This window comes from Rana temporaria, chromosome 6 (genome assembly GCF_905171775.1).
Source record: "Rana temporaria chromosome 6, aRanTem1.1, whole genome shotgun sequence".
Taxonomy (NCBI): Eukaryota; Metazoa; Chordata; class Amphibia; order Anura; family Ranidae; genus Rana; species Rana temporaria.
The window spans coordinates 221,329,433-221,348,255 of NC_053494.1; the positions used below are offsets into that span (position 1 = coordinate 221,329,433).

Consider the following 18,823-nt stretch of genomic DNA (forward strand, 5'->3'; position numbering starts at 1 on the left):
AGAATATAATAGCGTAAAACAGAATATAAAATAAAACCACAGAATAGAAAAGAATAGAACAAAATAGAATATGAAAGAAGAGAATAAAATAGAATATAAAATAAAAGAAGAGAATAAAATAGAATAGAAAATAAAGGAATAGAATAAAAAATATAATAGAATAAAATAAAAAGAATATAACTTCACTGAAATTGGAATTTCAAATAGAATAAATTCACATGTGAATACAATCGAAAAGAATAGACTAGAAACGAATAAAATTGAAAATAATAGAATATAATAGCGTAAAACAGAACAGAAAATAAAACAACAGAATAGAAAAGAATAGAACACAATAGAACAAAATAGAATATAAAATAACAGAATAAAATAGAATATAAAATAACAGAATAAAATAGAATATAAAATAAAAGAAGAGAGTAAAATAGAATAGAAAATAAAGTAATACAATAGAATAAAAAATATAATAGAATGAAATAAAAAGAAAGAATATAACAATTCACTGAAATTGGAATTTCAAATAGAATAAATTCAAATGTGAATATAATAGAAAAAAAAGAGAGGAATATAATAGAATAAAATAAAAAAGAAAGAATATAGCCTTCTTCTGAAATTCAAATAGAATACATTCAAATTGGAATAGAATAGAACAGAGAATAAAAGAATAGAACAGGAAAAAACAATAGCATAGAGTGAAATAGAAAGAATATAATTATCTTTCAAAATTTGAATTCAGAATAAAAAAAAGAATAGAACAGAAAATAAAAGAATTAAAAAACAGTAGAATAGAATGGAATAGAAAGAATATGTCCACCTTCCAAGATTCAATGTAGAATGACTGCAATTTGAATCGTAATCCAGGAAATGTTGATTGTCTCCTTGTAGGTGACACGGGGGCTCTGGGTGTCGCCGGCCCTTCCGGTGCTCGGGGCCCCGCGGGACAGAAAGGGGACAAAGGTGACGGCGGGAACAATGGAACGCCAGGTGAGAAATCACTGTGATTGAGGATTGCGGTCTGATGACATCATCGCCGCGCACTTCGCCATTCACAATTCAGAGCCGGTAAAGGTTCTGATCCGGAATGTGGGGTCGGGGGTGGTGTGGGGGGTCCGGGGGGTCCGGAGTGTTCCGTCACTCCATAGATGATCCTCGTGTGTTTCCTCCTGTACAGGGCCGCCTGGAATTCCCGGATTCAGCGCATCGAAGGGAGAGAGAGGAGACCCAGGTACACCGATCATCACCGACACTCCACCCATGAATAGTCCAAGACACATCCCACCCACGCTGGGCGCCTCCCACTTCACAGACTGCACTCCACCCATGAATAGTCCAAGACACATCCCGCCCACACTGGGCGCCTCCCACTTCACAGACTGCACTCCACCCATGAATAGTGCAAGACACATCCCACCCACGCTGGGCGCCTCCCACTTCACAGACTGCACTCCGCCCATGAATAGTCCAAGACACATCCCACCCACACTGGGTGCCTCCCACTTCACAGACTGCACTCCGCCCATGAATAGTCCAAGACACATCCCACCCACACTGGGCGCCTCCCACTTCACAGACTGCACTCCACCCATGAATTGTGCAAGACACATCCCACCCACACTGGGCGCCTCCCACTTCACAGACTGCACTCCGCCCATGAATAGTCCAAGACACATCCCACCCACACTGGGCGCCTCCCACTTCACAGCTTGTAGTTTTGTGCAACATTGTTGCTGTTTTCTAATTTGTATTTATATACAGTGTGGCTTTTTTTTTCAGCTGGACCCTGTGCTTTCTGCTTACGGCCCCTTTCACACGGGCCGACCGCTGAGGTTCAGTTTTTTTCCGGCGGACCCGAACGGCCCGCTCCATGCTTCTCCGATCCGATCTGCTAAAATCAGACGGATGGCGATACGTCCATGGCGGACCGGATCGGGTGAGATCTGATGAAAACGGGCATGCTGTCCATTTTCGCTCCGATTTCTCCATAGGAGAGACAGCGGCGCTCGACAAGCCCGGCCCTGTGTGGAAGGGGCCTAATTCTCACTTCTAAACACAAAAGCCTGACACCCTCCTGAACTCTGCACTCTTTATGTAACGCACTCCTGAACTCTGCACTGTGTACGCAGCATCCTCCTGAACTCTGCACTCTGTATGTAGCTTCCTCCTGAACTCTGCACTCTGTACAAAGAACATTCCTGAACTCTGCAATCTGTACGTACGTAGCACCCTCCTGAACTCTGCCCTGTGTACGTAGCACCCTACTAAACTCTGCACTCTGTATGTAGCACTCTTGAACTCTGCACTCTGTATGTAGCACCCTCCTGAACTCTGCACTGTGTACGTAGCACCCTCCTGAACTCTGCACCCTATATGTAGCTTCCTCCTGAACTCTGCACCCTATATGTAGCTTCCTCCTGAACTCTACACTCTGTACAAAGCACATTCCTGAACTCTGCAATCTGTACGTACGTAGCACCCTCCTGAACTCTGCACTGTGTATGTAGCACCCTTCTGAACTCTGCACCCTGTATGTAACACCCTCCTGAACTCTGCACTCTGTATGTAACACCCTCCTAAACTCTGCACCCTGTATGTAACGCCCTTCTGAACTCTACACTCTGTATATAGCACCCTCCTGAACTCTGCACTCTGTATGTAGCACCCCCTGAACTCTACACTCTGTATGTAGCGCCCTCCTGAACTCTGCACTCTGTATGTAGCACCCCCTGAACTCTACACTCTGTATGTAGCGCCCTCCTGAACTGCACTCTGTATGTAACACCCTCCTAACCTCTGCACTCTGTATGTAGTGCCCTCCTGAACTCTACACTCTGTATGTAACACCCTCCTGAACTCTACACTCTGTATGTAGCACCCTCCTGAGCTCTGCACTCTGTATGTAACACCCTCCTGAACTCTACACTCTGTATGTAACACCCTCCTGAACTCTACACTCTGTAGGTAACACCCTCCTGAACTCTACACTCTGTATGTAACACCCTCCTGAACTCTACACTCTGTATGTAGCACCCTCCTGAGCTCTGCACTCTGTATGTAACACCCTCCTGAACTCTACACTCTGTATGTAGCACCCTCCTGAGCTCTGCACTCTGTATGTAACACCCTCCTGAACTCTACACTCTGTATGTAACACCCTCCTGAACTCTGCACTCTGTATGTAACACCCTCCTGAACTCTACACTCTGTATGTAACACCCTCCTGAACTCTACACTCTGTATGTAGCACCCTCCTGAACTCTGCACTCTGTATGTAGCACCCTCCTGAGCTCTGCACTCTGTATGTAACACCCTCCTGAACTCTACACTCTGTATGTAACACCCTCCTGAACTCTACACTCTGTATGTAGCACCCTCCTGAGCTCTGCACTCTGTATGTAACACCCTCCTGAACTCTACACTCTGTATGTAACACCCTCCTGAACTCTGCACTCTGTATGTAACACCCTCCTGAACTCTACACTCTGTATGTAACACCCTCCTGAACTCTACACTCTGTATGTAGCACCCTCCTGAACTCTACACTCTGTATGTAACACCCTCCTGAACTCTACACTCTGTATGTAACACCCTCCTGAACTCTGCACTCTGTATGTAACACCCTCCTAAACTCTACACTCTGTATGTAACACCCTCCTGAACTCTACACTCTGTATGTAACACCCTCCTGAACTCTGCACTCTGTATGTAACACCCTCCTAAACTCTACACTCTGTATGTAACACCCTCCTAAACTCTACACTCTGTATGTAGCGCCCTCCTGAACTCTGCACTCTGTATGTAACACCCTCCTAAACTCTACACTCTGTATGTAACACCCTCCTGAACTCTGCACTCTGTATGTAACACCCTCTTGAACTCTGCACTCTGTATGTAGCACCCTCCTGAACTCTGCACTCTGTATGTAGCACCCTCCTGAACTCTGCACTCTGTATGTAACACCCTCTTGAACTCTGCACTCTGTATGTAGCACCCTCCTGAACTATGCACTCTGTATGTAGCACCCTCCTGAACTCTACACTCTGTATGTAGCACCCTCCTGAACTCTGCACTCTGTATGCAACACCCTCCTGAACTCTACACTCTGTATGTAGCACCCTCCTGAACTCTACACTCTGTATGTAGCACCCTCCTGAACTCTACACTCTGTATGTAACACCCTCCTGAACTCTGCACTCTGTATGTAGCACCCTCCTGAACTCTACACTCCCCCCCCCCCCCGAGAATCCTTCCAACATTTCCTGACTGAGATCTTATCTTCCAGGAGCCAAAGGGGACGCCGGTCAGAAAGGAGGCTTCGGACCCCCAGGTGAGACCCCCCCCCCCCATCCTCTGTGTGAATGTATATTACAGAGGGAACTTGGGGAAAAATGTTACTTCTTCGGGCAAACTCAATCCCCCCGCCCTCCTGGCCTGTCCCTTTTAGGAGCGTCCTGTTACTGCCTGTGCTGGCCCAGCTCCTCCACCCCTCCCTACAGCTCCATATATAACCTTTAATGCACAGCCAGGGGAAGAGTGAAGGGGAACACTATAGAATGTCGCTTGAGTGACAACCCCCCGAGTCTGCTGACATCACATCCAAGATGGCGGCACCCCCCCCCCCTCCCCCAGCAGCGGTCTCGGGACTTTTGGATGCTGACACAAGGGAAGGATATTACTGGAAACATGAATAAAGTACAAGAAGTCTACATAGAATCTTATAGGAAATAAAATAAAATTCTCTGGTGATGGGGTTCCTTTAAGGTCTTTATTAACTCCTTCCCAACCAGCCCCCGGGGTCCCTATAATAGGGTCTCAAGGAAGGATTGGCTGTCACAATGATCACATGATAGGGAGCCGGTCCCTCCCCTTTTGCTGCCGCACATATATGTGTCGCGGGGGGGGGGGGGGGGCGGTTACAGGATTCAAAACTCCTTTCACCAATCCTGGACCAAAAATGGGCCGTTGTTAGCTTTTAATATTTTATGTTTTTTAACCACTTAACCCCCGGACCATATTGCTGGTCAAAGACCGGAGCACTTTTTGCGATTCGGCACTGCGTCGCTTTAACTGACAATTGCGCGGTGGTGCGACGTGGCTCCCAAACAAAACTGGCGTCCTTTTTTCCCCACAAATAGAGCTTTCTTTTGGTGGTATTTCATAAACTCGGCGGTTTTTATTTTTTGCGCTATAAACAAAAATAGAGCGACAATTTTGAAAAAAAAAACAATATTTTTTTACTTGTTTCTATATAAATATCGACAAAAAATATATAAAAAATTTTTTTCCTCAGTTTAGGCCGATACGTATTCTTCTACAGATTCAGACAGGTGAGCGGATCTTTAGATCCGCGTAACCTATCTGATTTACGTTACGCCGTCGCAATTTTTTGAGGCAAGTGCTTTATTCAGAAAGCACTTGCCTCTAAAGTTGCGGCGGCGTATCGTAAATCCCCCGGCGGAATTCAAATTATGCGTCTAGGGGGCGTGTACTATTTAAATCAGGCGCGTCCCCGTGCCGATTCAACAGCGCATGCGCCGTCCGCAAATTTTCCCAGTGTGCATTGCTCCAAATGACGTCGCAAGGACGTCATTGGTTTTGACGTTAACGTAAATTACGTCCAGCCGTATTCGCAAACGACGTAAAAAATTAAAAACTCGGCGCGGGAACGACGGCCATACTTAACATACGATACTCCGCACTTACCCCTGCAGGGGTAACTTTCCGCCGGAAAAAGCCGAACGCAAACGACGTAAAAAAAAAAAAGCGCCGGGCGGTCGTTCGTTTCTGAATCGGCGTAAATGCTCATTTGCATATCCGACGCGTAAAAGATATGGAAGCGCCACCTAGCGGCCGGCCTGGAATTGCAGCCTAAGATCCGACGGTGTAAGTCACTTACACCTGTCGGATCTTAGGGATATCTATGCGCCTGATTCTATGAATCAGTCGCATAGATACGACGGCCGGACTCAGAGATACGCCGGCGTATGTTCTTTCTGAATCCGGCCCATAGCGTTTACAAAATAGGGGTCATTTTTATGGCATTTTTATAAATATTTTTTTTTTTACTAGTAATGGCGGCGATCAGGAGACTTTTTTTTCCGGTACTGCGACATTATGGCGGACACTTCGGACACTTTTGACACATTTTTGGGACCATTGTCATTTATACAGCGATCAGTGCTATAAAAATGCATTGGATTACTATAAAAATGCCACTGGCAGTGAAGGGGTTAACACTAGGGGGCGGGGAAAGGGGTTAAGTGTGTCCCCTGGGTGTGTTCTTCCCTGGGTGTGTTCTTCCCTGGGTGTGTTCTAACTGTAGGTTTGTTTAGTTCCCAGATAAAAAATTTAATTCATTTTTTGTTATTCGGAAATTTGGGTTTATCCAAACTCCTAAATTACCATAGTAACGAATTTTAAATAAATACAAAATAAGGAAACAAAATTCGGCGAAAATCGAATTTGACATCAAAAATAGAATAAAATAGAATAGAAAATAAAAGAATAGAATGGAATATAAAAAATAAAATAGAATGCACAGTTATGTGTGTAATTGGTCTTAGGATAATGTTACTATGTTTGTTTTTATAAGCGATGTTACTTGTGAAGTTGATATATATCGTGCGCAAAATGCGAAGAAGGTCACTTTTCTTCCCTCCTCGACGCGTTTCGTATACACAGAGGGCCAGATTCACATAGAGTTACGCCGGCGTATCAGCAGATACGCCGACGTAACTCCGAATCTAAGCCCGTCGTATGTTTAAATGTATTCTCAAACTGAGATACACTTAAACATGCCTAAGATACGACGGCCTGCGCCTGCGCATCTTAGGGTGCAATAGGTGGCCGCTAGGTGGCGCTTCCATTGCAGTCGGCGTAGAATATGCAAATGAGTCGTTACGCCGATTCACGAACGTACTCTTGCCCGTCGCAGTAAATTTCCGCTGTTTCCGTAAGAGATATGCGGCGTAAAGATAAACATGCCCCCTAGGTGGCGTATCCAATGTTAAGTATGGCCGTCGTTCCCGCGTCGCAATTTGAAAATTTTACGTCGTTTGCGTAACTCGTTCGTGAATGGCGCTGGACGCCATTTACGTTCACGTCGAAACCAATGACGTCCTTGCGACGTCATTTACCGCAATGCACGTCGGGAAATTTTAGGGACGGCGCATGCGCAGTACGTTCGGCGCGAGAAAGCGCCTAATTTAAATGATCCACGCCCCCTACCCGGATCATTTGAATTAGGCGGGCTTGCGCTGGGGGGATTCACGCTACGCCGCCGCAACTTTACAGGCAAGTGCTTTGTGAATCAAGCACTTGCCCGTAAAACTTGCAGCGGCGTAACGGAAATGCGATACGTTACCCCGCCGCAGATCTACGTGAATCCGGCCCAGAGGATTGTTTTATCCCTGGATTCGCTTTTTCTAACTTGATATGTATCTGTGTAATGTTAATCTTTTTGAGATAACTAATAAAAAACTGTTTAACCACTTCTAAACCGCCGTACGTCTTTATACGGCGGCACTTTAAAGATTGATATCTCGGTAACGGCAGCAGCTGCCGCCACAACCGAGGTATCCATCTTTAGTTTTAGCGGTTCTGTTAACGATAACGGCGGTGTCCGCGGCGGATTTGGCGCGAGATCGCCGTTATCGGCGGCGGGAGAGGGCCCCCCCCTCCCGCCGCTCTCCCGCGCCTTCCGCCGCTTACCGTAGCCGTCGGTAGCGGCGGAGGCGATCGGGACCATTCAGCTGGTGACTGGGGACGAGACTGAAGGAAAAATCTCCTTCGCCCGTCCCCCATAGCTCTGCTGGGCGGAAGTGACGTCAAAACGTCAGTCCCGCCCAGCCTCTTAAAGAAACATTTTTTTTTTTGTCATTTGAAAAAATGACAGTTTCAAATTTTTTTTTTTTTTTTTTTGCATTTTAGTCTAAATATGAGATGTGAGGTCTTTTTGACCCCCCAGATCTCATATTTAAGAGGACCTGTCATGCTTTTTTCTATTACAAGGGATGTTTACATTCCTTGTAATAGGAATAAAAGTGATCATTTTATTTTTTCCCAGTGTAAAAAATAATAAAATAAATCAAAAAAAAATAAGAAAAAAAAAAATGCCCCGTCCCGACGAGCTCGCGCGCAGAAGCGAACGCATACGCGAGTAGCGCCCGCATATGAAAACGGTGTTCAAACGACACAAGTGAGGTATCGCCGCGATCGTTAGAGCGAGAGCAATAATTCTAGCCCTAGGCCTACTCTGTAACTCAAAAAATGCAACCTATAGAATCTTTTAAACGTCGCCTATCGAGATTTTTAAGGGTAAAAGTTTGACGCCATGCCACGAGCGGGCGCAATTTGTAAGCGTGACATGTTGGGTACCATTTTACTCGGCATAACATTAGCTTTCACAATATATAAAAAAATTGGGCCAAATTTATGGCTGTCTTATTTTTTAATTCAAAAAAGTGATTTTTTTCCCAAAAAAGTGCGCTTGTAGGACCGCTGCGCAAATATGGTGTGACAAAAAGTATTGCAATGATCGCCATTTTATTCTCTAGGGTGTTAGAAAAAAATAAATATATAATCTTTGTGGGTTTTAAGTAATTTTCTAGCAAAAAAAGGAAAATTTATATGAAATACTTACCGTAATTTTCCTTTCCTGATGGACTCCATGGCAGCCTACGTGTGGGTTAATCCCGCCTCTCATACCTCATAGGACCCTACTCCCATAAAGCTTTGCTTCCTGGCCATAGACAGTGTTCCGTAATATAGCCTACTCCAGCAAAGGGGAGGGAACTCCGGCTGCCATGGAGTCCATCAGGAAAGGAAAATTACGGTAAGTATTTCATATAAATTTTCCTTTTTCCTGACAGACTCCATGGCAGCCTACGTGTGGGAAATAACTAGCCATACACACCCGGGTGGGCAATTGCTGGTTAAAGAAAAAGTTTTAATTGACATTGTCAACAGATAAAACATGTAAACCAAAATTAACCGACGATAAGGAAGCCGGTTCCACGCAGTAGTGCGTCATAAATGTATTCAGTGATGACCAAGAGGCCGCTCTGCAGATAACTTCCGGAGAGACGTGTCGGGCAGCCGCCCACGACGTAGCCATGCCCCGAGTAGAATGGGCGGTTACCGCTTCCGGTGGAGCCAAACCCTTCGCTTTATAAGCCCCTTGGATTGCCTGTACAATCCATGCTGCAATAGATCTAGGGGAAGCACGCATTCCCTTGTTCTTTCCGTGAAATGAAATAAATAGATGATCGGATTGCCGAAAAGATGCTGTAGCTTCCAGATATTGTTTTAATACATTCCCAACATCCAAAGGATGAATTTCAGAGTCCTCAGAAGAACGAAAGATGGGAAGGACGATCTCTTGGTTCTCATGGAAGACTGATGTAACTTTAGGTTTGTGACCTAGCATAGGAATCAGGACTACCCGGTCCGGGAAGAACGTAAGAAAAGGTTCCTTACATCCCAATGAGCCAATTTCCGAAACCCTTTTCGCTGAAGTCATGGCCACTAGAAAGACCGTCTTGAGAGAAAGATCTTTGATTGGTTGTTGGTCTGAATTCTGTATGTTTGAGAAAAAATCCAGAACTAGCGGAAGGTCCCATTTGGAGAATCTTGGTTTTCTTAGAGGTCTCAGTCGGATAGCTCCTCTGAAAAACTGTCTGACGAGAGTGTGAGTGGCCCAGGATATCCCGGTGAATGCGGAGATAGCCGAGACTTGGACTCTTAGTGAGCTTACAGATAGAGGTAGCTCAAGACCCGTCTGAAGAAAACCCAGAATGTCCTGAATTCTGGGATTATCAGGAGAACCGTCCATCGAAGTGGTATAGTCAGAGAATTTTGACCATATCCTTTGGTAGATTCTGTTAGTACTTGGTCTCCTAGCGTTCAATAGGGTGGAGATGGCTCCGCTTGGACAACCTAACGCTTCCAACCTTCCCCTTTCAAGAACCAGGCCATCAGATGTAGATGGGTTGGACATGGATGAGGAGTTGATCCTTGTAGCAGGAGATCTGATCTGGATGGAAGAGGAACTGGATCCCGGAAGCTCAGCTGAAACAGTAATGGGAACCACGGCCTGTTGGGCCAGTATGGGACTATTGCCACTATCTCGACTTCCTCCCACCTGAGTCTCGATAGAAACTTGAGGATGACTGGAATTGGAGGGAAGGCATAGGCTCTGCGAAACCTCCACTGATCCGTTAGAGCATCCACCCCGAAGGCCTGGGGACAGCGACATCTGGTGTAGTACTTCTCCAGCTTGAAATTGCATGGGGATGCAAACAGATCCACTTCTGGTGAAAAATCCAGTGACAGGATCCAACTGAAAATCTCGTTGTGGAGAGACCACTCGTTGTTGTCGAGGGATGTCCTCGACAGAAAATCCGCCTGTAGATTCTGAGATCCGGGGAGATATACCGCTGTCAAATCCTTCAAGTGTGTCTGCGCCCAAGACATAATTGGATTCACCTCCTTCAGTAGAGATAGACTGCGAGTACCACCCTGTCTCTTGATGTACGAGACTGCTGACGTATTGTCCATCCTTAGGAGGACTGAAGACCCCTTTATCAGGTGTAGAAAAGCTTGTAGGGAACAGAAGGCTGCGCGAAGTTCCAGCACATTGGACACGATTTTCTGGGACGGAAAGTCCCACTTCCCTTGGGCTACTTCCTTCAGGCAGAGAGCCCCCCAACCTGTGTTGCTGGCATCTGACGTGATCGTGATCCAAGATACAGGGGCTAGGGAATGGCAATTGAGGAGATTTTTCCTTAGTAGCCACCAGGAAAGACTTTCCCGCATGTGTGACGTTATCCGGATCAATTGGTTTTGTGATCTCGGGTCCCACTGTTGAAGAAACCCCTTCTGGAAGGGCCGCGTCTTCCACTGTGCCCATCTCACCATCGGAGTTGTGGAGACCATGGTGCCTATAATGTTGAGGCATTGTGAGGCTTTCAGGAAAGGAGACTCTAGAGCGCAACGGATCCTGTCGCGAACAACTGGGATTTTCTCCAGGGGCAAAGAGATGGTACTTAGAGATGTATTGAATTGGGCCCCGAGAAATATCAGTGATTGTGTTGGTACTAGGTGACTCTTCTCCTTGTTCAGTAGCCAGCCAAACTCGGTCAGAATCGATATGACCAGATCCCGGTGCGTCAATATTTGCTCCTTGTTTTGCGATAGCAGTAGTAGGTCGTCTAGGTAGTGGTGTAGACGAACGCCTCTGGTTCTGATCAGTGCTACAACAGCTAGTAAGAGTTTTGAGAATACCCGTGGGGATGTTGTGAGTCCAAACGGGAGACAAACGAATTGGAGGTGAATATTGCCTACTGCGAACCGCAGATACTTCTGAAATTCCATTGCTATGGGCACATGAAAGTAAGCATCTTTCAGATCTATGGCCACAAGCCAGTCGCCTGGTTGAACTGCTTGCCGGATCGTGAGCAGCGATTCCATTTTGAACTTCTCTTTTTTGATAAAGGTGTTCAGATGTGTCAGGTCTATCACTGGTCTCCAGGAACCTGACTTTTTTTGGACCAGAAAAAGGGGTGAATACATCCCCTGGAACCTCTCGGCCGTTGGGACATGTATAGCGGCACCTTGAGCCACAAGAGAGCTCGTGTAGGACAGGAGGACTTGTCTTTTTTCTTCTGAGCATGGAATTGTTGTGTGAATGACTTGAAGAATAGGGGGTTCTGTAAAAATCCAGGAATGGCCTGTAGATATTGTTTTTACTGTCCAGAAATCTTTTATTGAGGCTGCCCAGACATGCTTGAACTGGAAGAGACGAGCCCCGACTCTTTCCGTCTGGGCCGGCTCTATATCAAAAGGACTTAGGAGCCTCACGTCCACCAGAAGAAGGGCTTTTTGCCGGCTTCTGACCAGAGGGTTGGTTTCTTCTCCAATTCCTCCTAAAATCACGTCCAGGTCTGTACCGACGGGCCTCCCTTGCCCGATCTTGATCTTGCCTGAGAAAGAATTTTTTCTGTCCATACGGACGACGATCCTGGGGAAGGAACCCTGACTTACCCCCCGTGGCTCGGGTGATGGCATCATCTAGTTTGTTCCCAAACAGGGAAGAACCCAAAAAGGGTATCTTGCACCATGCCTGTTTAGAGGCAGGGTCAGCCATCCAAGGGCGTAGCCATAGGGCACGCTTGGCTGTGACAGAGGAAAGCATGACCCGAGACACTAGACGTATAAGGTCAAGGGAAGCTTCCCCTAGGAAGACTGAAGCCATCTTTAGTTCTTGGACTGGGATGCTTCCAGATATGTCTTCAGAGACACAAGATAACACAGTGTCCATTTCACCTGTCCAGGCCTCCATTGCTTTTGACAGGGCTGCCAGCGCTAGGGCTGGTTTACAGGCCATGCCCGCTGTAATATAAATTCGTTTTAAGTCAGTGTCTATTTTCCTCTCCAGACCATCTTTAAAGGAAACGGTGTCTTCCAAAGGGAGAGTGACGTGTTTCACCAGTCTCATCAAGGCCGCATCGACTAGAGGAGCTGACTCTAAATGTCTCACCTCTTCACTTTTGAATGGGTATAACTTCGCTATCTTGGATAGTAAAGAATTTTTCCTGTCTGAACCAGACCATTCTTCCATAATTACATCTCCTAGTTCACCAAGGAGGGGAAAGTTTGGGCGGTCTTTCTTAAGCTGGCTAAAGAACTTCCTTTGCTTGGAAGGTGCTTCTACTGGATCCTCCCATTTTAAAGCGTCCTTGACTGCTTTCACCAATGTTGGGACCAGGGAAAAATCAAAACCAGCAGCATAATGGACATTTTCCATTTCACTTTCTGAGGAAACACTTGGAGAGCGGTTGACTCTAGAGGGCCCCGCAACTCCAGGATCATCCTGTACCAGGACTGGGGATGGTTCAACAGGAGGAACAACCGCTTGGGCGGAAGTAGAGATGTTCAAGGATTCTTGGACCACTCTTCTGACCAGGGCTTCAACCTGCTGGTCCTCACCCCCTCTTTCCCTTACAGCACGGGAATAACATGGCTCACAGAGGGATTTTCCTTCTGGGACCTGAGCTCTACATCCCCAACAGGAATTCCTTTCAGAATGACTGGAGTGACGGTGAGAGTGGTGACCAGACGAGGATCTAGAACCTTCTCTATAATGCTTAGATGAAGATCTAGAGCTTCTAGAACTTGAATGATGTTTTTGTGACTGAACTTCAATATTATCTTCACGTGCTACAATTTGAGAAGTAGACCTAGAGGGACTGGAAACAAAAAAGACAAAATACATTTTTTTTTTTTTTTTTTTTTCAAAACCAAAACCCCATAGAAAACAGGCAGAGGGAAAATAATTCCATCCTACCTGCAGCGTAAGGTTTGGCCACAGGGGGGCGGTGACACATCCATGGCAGTGAGGATACAAACAGTACTAAGGAAAAACCAATAACAACAGTGCATCAGGCAAACAATAAATAACACTTAAGGAGACATAAGGCAGTCACTAGTACAGCCTCTTACCTAGACCAGAGACACACACACTTCAAATCAGACCGTCAGGATGTGCCACTGATTAGCTGTACCTGACAGCTATTTAAACTTGCCGCCCCTGTCGATGACGTCACCGCGCATAGCTGTGCGCCTGTGCGGTGAACCGGCGTCACCCTTTAGGCCTCGCGCGCATGCGCGATCGCGGCTGACTGAAACAGGAAGGCGCACACGCAACCAAGCCTCGTTCGCAAACGAGGCCCGCGCATGCGCAGACCCTCAGAAAGCGGCGAGGCTGAAACGCAATGCGTTCCAGCGGCCATGAGCAGACAGACAACAAACATAAACCGGCTGCCATTACAGTAAGTAAACAAATTCATACATTACCACCAGTGGAGACCCCATAATCCATCCTGGATACAATAGCCACCGCTGCACGCTCTGCAAGATCTGGGCCAGTAGATATGACCACCTGCTAATAGCCAGGATATATAGTCAGATAATTGCTTACCTGCCAGTGGCAGGTTAGTAAGCTTTCACAAAAGACGTCCGTCCCACTAATAGTTGAGACTTGTTGGACATTAGAGCCATACAAAAAACACTCCATGTGTAATAAAACCAGGACTATGGATCAGGGGGATATCTTTTTCTGAAGTAACAAACTACTTTGGTCCTAGGAGGAGGACAAAAAAGGAACACTGTCTATGGCCAGGAAGCAAAGCTTTATGGGAGAAGGGTCCTATGAGGTATGAGAGGCGGGATTAACCCACACGTAGGCTGCCATGGAGTCTGTCAGGAAAAAACTGTTTTAGTCTTGTAAACACCAAATCTGAAAAACACCCAAAGTAGAGAAGTGGTTAAAAAATAAAAGAATAAAATAGAAAAAAATATAACTGTTTTCCAAAATTCGAATAGAATAATTTTGAATTAGAATAGAAAAGAATAGAAAATAAAAGAATAGATTGGAATAAAAAAAGAATGGAATAAAAAAAAAACCAATATGGTATAATAGAATAAAACATAAAGAACAATCACCATCTTCTGAAATTCTAATTTCGATTGTCGATTTGAATTTTCAGAATTCGATGGAATTGAATTCAATTTGACCGAATTTGGAAAATTCGAATAAATTGAGAATATGAAAATACGAAATTAATAAAAAAATATTTTTTTTTTACGAATTTAACAAAACAAAATGATTGAAATAAACGAATGAAAACAAAGGATTCGGTTCGGATCGGTTGATGAATTGATTGATTTCAGGGATTCCTGGACAGAAGGGAGCGATGGGATCGGATGGATCGGCGGGCTCACCGGGAATTATGGGACTCCCGGGCCGGAACGGCACAGACGGTGAGATTTTATATATAGAAGTTCCGTTCTCCTCTCACATTTGAAAAGAAAACAATGACAGAAGTGCTAACCACTCTGCTGTAGAGGTACTGTAGTTTTTTTCCCCCACACAGGTAAAGCCCAAACCTTTGTAACAAATGTTTTCATTGGACGGAGTGGGAGTGGTTAGAACTGGGGGGGGGGGGCGGGACCGTGACCAGGAAGTGATGGCGGCCGTCATTCGAAGCAGAAGACTGAGGACATCTAGTGGTGGAAACAAAGTACTGCTGGGGGAGGTTTTATGTTGAATCACAGATCATCTCCTCTGATATAAACGTTATTGTGTGTTCTGCAGGGGCGGTGGGTGAGCCGGGGATGCCGGGACCACCGGGAGAGAAAGGTAACATCATTTATTGTGTAATGGAGACCGGGACACGGCGGGGAAATGCCGTCCCGGGACCTCGGGGGTCTGTCCTCATCCTTATACATTCTATTGTTTTGCTGCTTTTTTATTACTGAAAAGGACAGTCCACCCAAAAGTCAAACTTTAGAGATGGTGAGAACCCCTCATAATGGGCACAGCGGGGGTACAGACCCGGGAACTCAGCACAGGGATGGTGGGAACCCCTCATAATGGGGCACAGCGGGTGTACAGACCCGGGAACTCAGCACAGCGATGGTGGGAACCCCTCATAATGGGCACAGCGGGTGTACAGACCCGGGAACTCGGCACAGGGATGGTGGGAACCCCTCATAATGGGCACAGCGCGTGTACAGACCCGGGAACTCGGCACAGGGATGGTGGGAACCCCTCATAATGGGCACAGCGGGTGTACAGACCTGGGAACTCAGCACAGGGATGGAGGGAACCCCTCATAATGGGCACAGCGGGTGTACAGACCCGGGAACTCGGCACAGGGATGGTGGGAACCCCTCATAATGGGCACAGCGGGTGTACAGACCTGGGAACTCAGCACAGGGATGGAGGGAACCCCTCATAATGGGCACAGCGGGTGTACAGACCCGGGAACTCAGCACAGGGATGGTGGGAACCCCTCATAATGGGCACAGCGGGGGGTACAGACCCGGGAACTCAGCACAGGGATGGTGGGAACTCCTCATAATGGGCACAGCGGGTGTACAGACCCAGGAACTCAGCACAGGGATGGTGGGAACCCCTCATAATGGGCACAGCAGGTGTACAGACCCGAGAACTCAGCACAGGGATGGTGGGAACCCCTCATAATGGGGCACAGCGGGTGTACAGACCCGGGAACTCAGCACAGGGATGGTGGGAACCCCTCATAATGGGCACAGCGGGGGTACAGACCCGAGAACTCAGCACAGGGATGGTGGGAACCCCTCATAATGGGCACAGCGGGGGTACAGACCCGGGAACTCAGCACAGGGATGGTGGGAACCCCTCATAATGGGCACAGCGGGGGTACAGACCCGGGAACTCAGCACAGGGATGGTGGGAACCCCTCATAATGGGGCACAGCGGGTGTACAGACCCGGGAACTCAGCACAGCGATGGTGGGAACCCCTCATAATGGGCACAGCGGGTGTACAGACCCGGGAACTCGGCACAGGGATGGTGGGAACCCCTCATAATGGGCACAGCGCGTGTACAGACCCGGGAACTCGGCACAGGGATGGTGGGAACCCCTCATAATGGGCACAGCAGGTGTACAGACCCGAGAACTCAGCACAGGGATGGTGGGAACCCCTCATAATGGGGCACAGCGGGTGTACAGACCCGGGAACTCAGCACAGGGATGGTGGGAACCCCTCATAATGGGCACAGCGGGTGTACAGACCCGGGAATTCTTAGCTGGGACCTGCGTTGTATATAGAGAGAGATATGGACAGGAGAGGACTGAACACAACGAATCCCCCCACTGAATGTGAAGGAAAGGTGCGGAGAGGAGAACAAAGCCCCTGTGAGGCAGAAACACATTTTTATTGCTATACTGCAACAATGTTATCATCCTCCATGTATTACAGGAAGGATGGGGGCCCCTGGAATCCCCGGTCCCCAGGGCCCTCAAGGACAGAATGGAAGCAAAGGAGACAGAGGCAGTGATGGGCATACAGGTAAGGAGTTCTGGGAAGGGGTTCTGGGAAGGAGTTGGGAAGGGGAAGGGGTTCTGGGAAGGAGTTGGGAAGGGGAAGGGGTTCATGGAAGGGGTTCTGGGAAGGGGAAGGGGTTCTGGGAAGGGGAAGGGGAAGGAGTTGGGAAGGGGTCCTGGGAAGGAGTTGGGAAGGGGTTCTGGGAAGGAGTTGGGAAGGGGAAGGGGTTCTGGGAAGGGAAGGGGTTGGGAAGGGGTCCTGGGAAGGTGAAGGGGCTCCCATGCAGAGCTGCCGCAGATTTTGCGCTCTCCCGTTTTAGTGATTCCCCCCAATGAATGATGTGGGGTGACCTTTACCTGCTTCACTCCAACAACACAGGTCTCCCCGGATCCCCCGGAGCCAGAGGACAGGATGGCCAGAAAGGAGACACAGGTACCCCTTTACATCATATATTCCCAACACTGTCTTTATCCCCCATCAGCGTCCCCTTTACATCGGGTGTCCCCATAAATGTGCCCCTTTGCATCGGGTGTCCCCATAAATGTGCCCCTTTGCATCGGGTGTCCCCATAAAAGTGCCCTCTTTACATTGGGTGTCCCCATAAAAGTACCCCTTTACATCGAGTGTCCCCATAAAAGTGCCCCTTTGCATCGGGTGTCCCCATAAAAGTGCCCCCTTTACATTGGGTGTCCCCATAAAAGTGCCCCTTTACATTGGGTGTCCCCATAAAAGTACCCCTTTACATCGGGTGTCCCCAAAAAAAAGTGCCCCTTTACATCGGGTGTCCCCATAAAAGTGCCCCTTTACATAAAGTGTCCCCATAAAAGTGCCCCCTCTACATCGGGTGTCCCCATAAAAGTCCCCCTTTACATCAGGTGTCCCCATAAAAGTGCCCCTTTGCATCGGGTGTCCCCATAAAAATCCCCCTTTACATCAGGTGTCCCCATAAAAGTGCCCCTTTGCATCGGATGTCCCCATAAAAGTGCCCCTTTACATCGGGTGTCCCCATAAAAGTGCCCCCTTACATCAGGTGTCCCCATAAAAGTGCCCCTTTGCATCGGGTGTCCCCATAAAAGTGCCCCTTTGCATCGGGTGTCCCCATAAAAGTGCCCCTTTACATCAGGTGTCCCCATAAAAGTTCCCCTTTACATCAGGTGTCCCCATAAAAGTGCCCCTTTGCATCGGGTGTCCCCATAAAAGTGCCCCTTTACATCAGGTGTCCCCATAAAAGTGCCCCTTTACATCAGGTGTCCCCATAAAAGTGCCCCTTTGCATCGGGTGTCCCCATAAAAGTGCCCCCTTTACATCGGGTGTCCCCATAAAAGTGCTCCTTTACATCGGGTGTCCCCATAAAAGTGCCCCTTTGCATCGGGTGTCCCCATAAAAGTGCCCCTTTACATGAGGTGTCCCCATAAAAGTGCCCCTTTGCATCGGGTGTCCCCATAAAAGTGCCCCTTTACATCGGGTGTCCCCATAAAAGTGCCCCTTTACATCGAGTGTCCCCATAAAAGTGCCCCTTTACATCGAGTGTCCCCATAAAAGTGCCCCTTTGCATCGAGTGTCCCCATAAAAGTGCCCCTTTGCATCGGGTGTCCCCATAAAAGTGCCCCTTTGCATCGGGTGTCCCCATAAAAGTGCCCCTTTGCATCGGGTGTCCCCATAAAAGTGCCCCTTTACATCGGGTGTCCCCATAAAAGTGCCCCTTTACATCGGGTGTCCACATAAAAGTGCCCTTTACATCGGGTGTCCCCATAAAAGTGCCCCCTTTACATCGGGTGTCCCCATAAAAGTGCCCCCTTTACATCGGGTGTCCCCATAAAAGTGCCCCCTTTACATCGGGTGTCCCCATAAAAGTGCCCCTTTACATCAGGTGTCCCCATAAAAGTGCCCCTTTACATCAGGTGTCCCCATAAAAGTGCCCCTTTGCATCGGGTGTCCCCATAAAAGTGCCCCC

General features: G+C 47.5%; 1 protein-coding gene across 1 annotated transcript in view; it reads left to right on the plus strand.

Moving 5' to 3' along the window:
- LOC120944465 (collagen alpha-1(I) chain-like) overlaps window positions 1-18,823 on the plus strand; it is a 72,368-nt gene that overhangs the window by 41,981 nt on the left and 11,564 nt on the right. Inside the window, exons 7-13 of the mRNA XM_040358522.1 lie at window positions 886-984; window positions 1,172-1,225; window positions 4,280-4,324; window positions 14,728-14,817; window positions 15,152-15,196; window positions 16,804-16,893; window positions 17,248-17,367. Coding sequence (XP_040214456.1) covers window positions 886-984; window positions 1,172-1,225; window positions 4,280-4,324; window positions 14,728-14,817; window positions 15,152-15,196; window positions 16,804-16,893; window positions 17,248-17,367 — 543 coding nt within the window. The remainder of the gene's footprint in view (window positions 1-885; window positions 985-1,171; window positions 1,226-4,279; window positions 4,325-14,727; window positions 14,818-15,151; window positions 15,197-16,803; window positions 16,894-17,247; window positions 17,368-18,823) is intronic.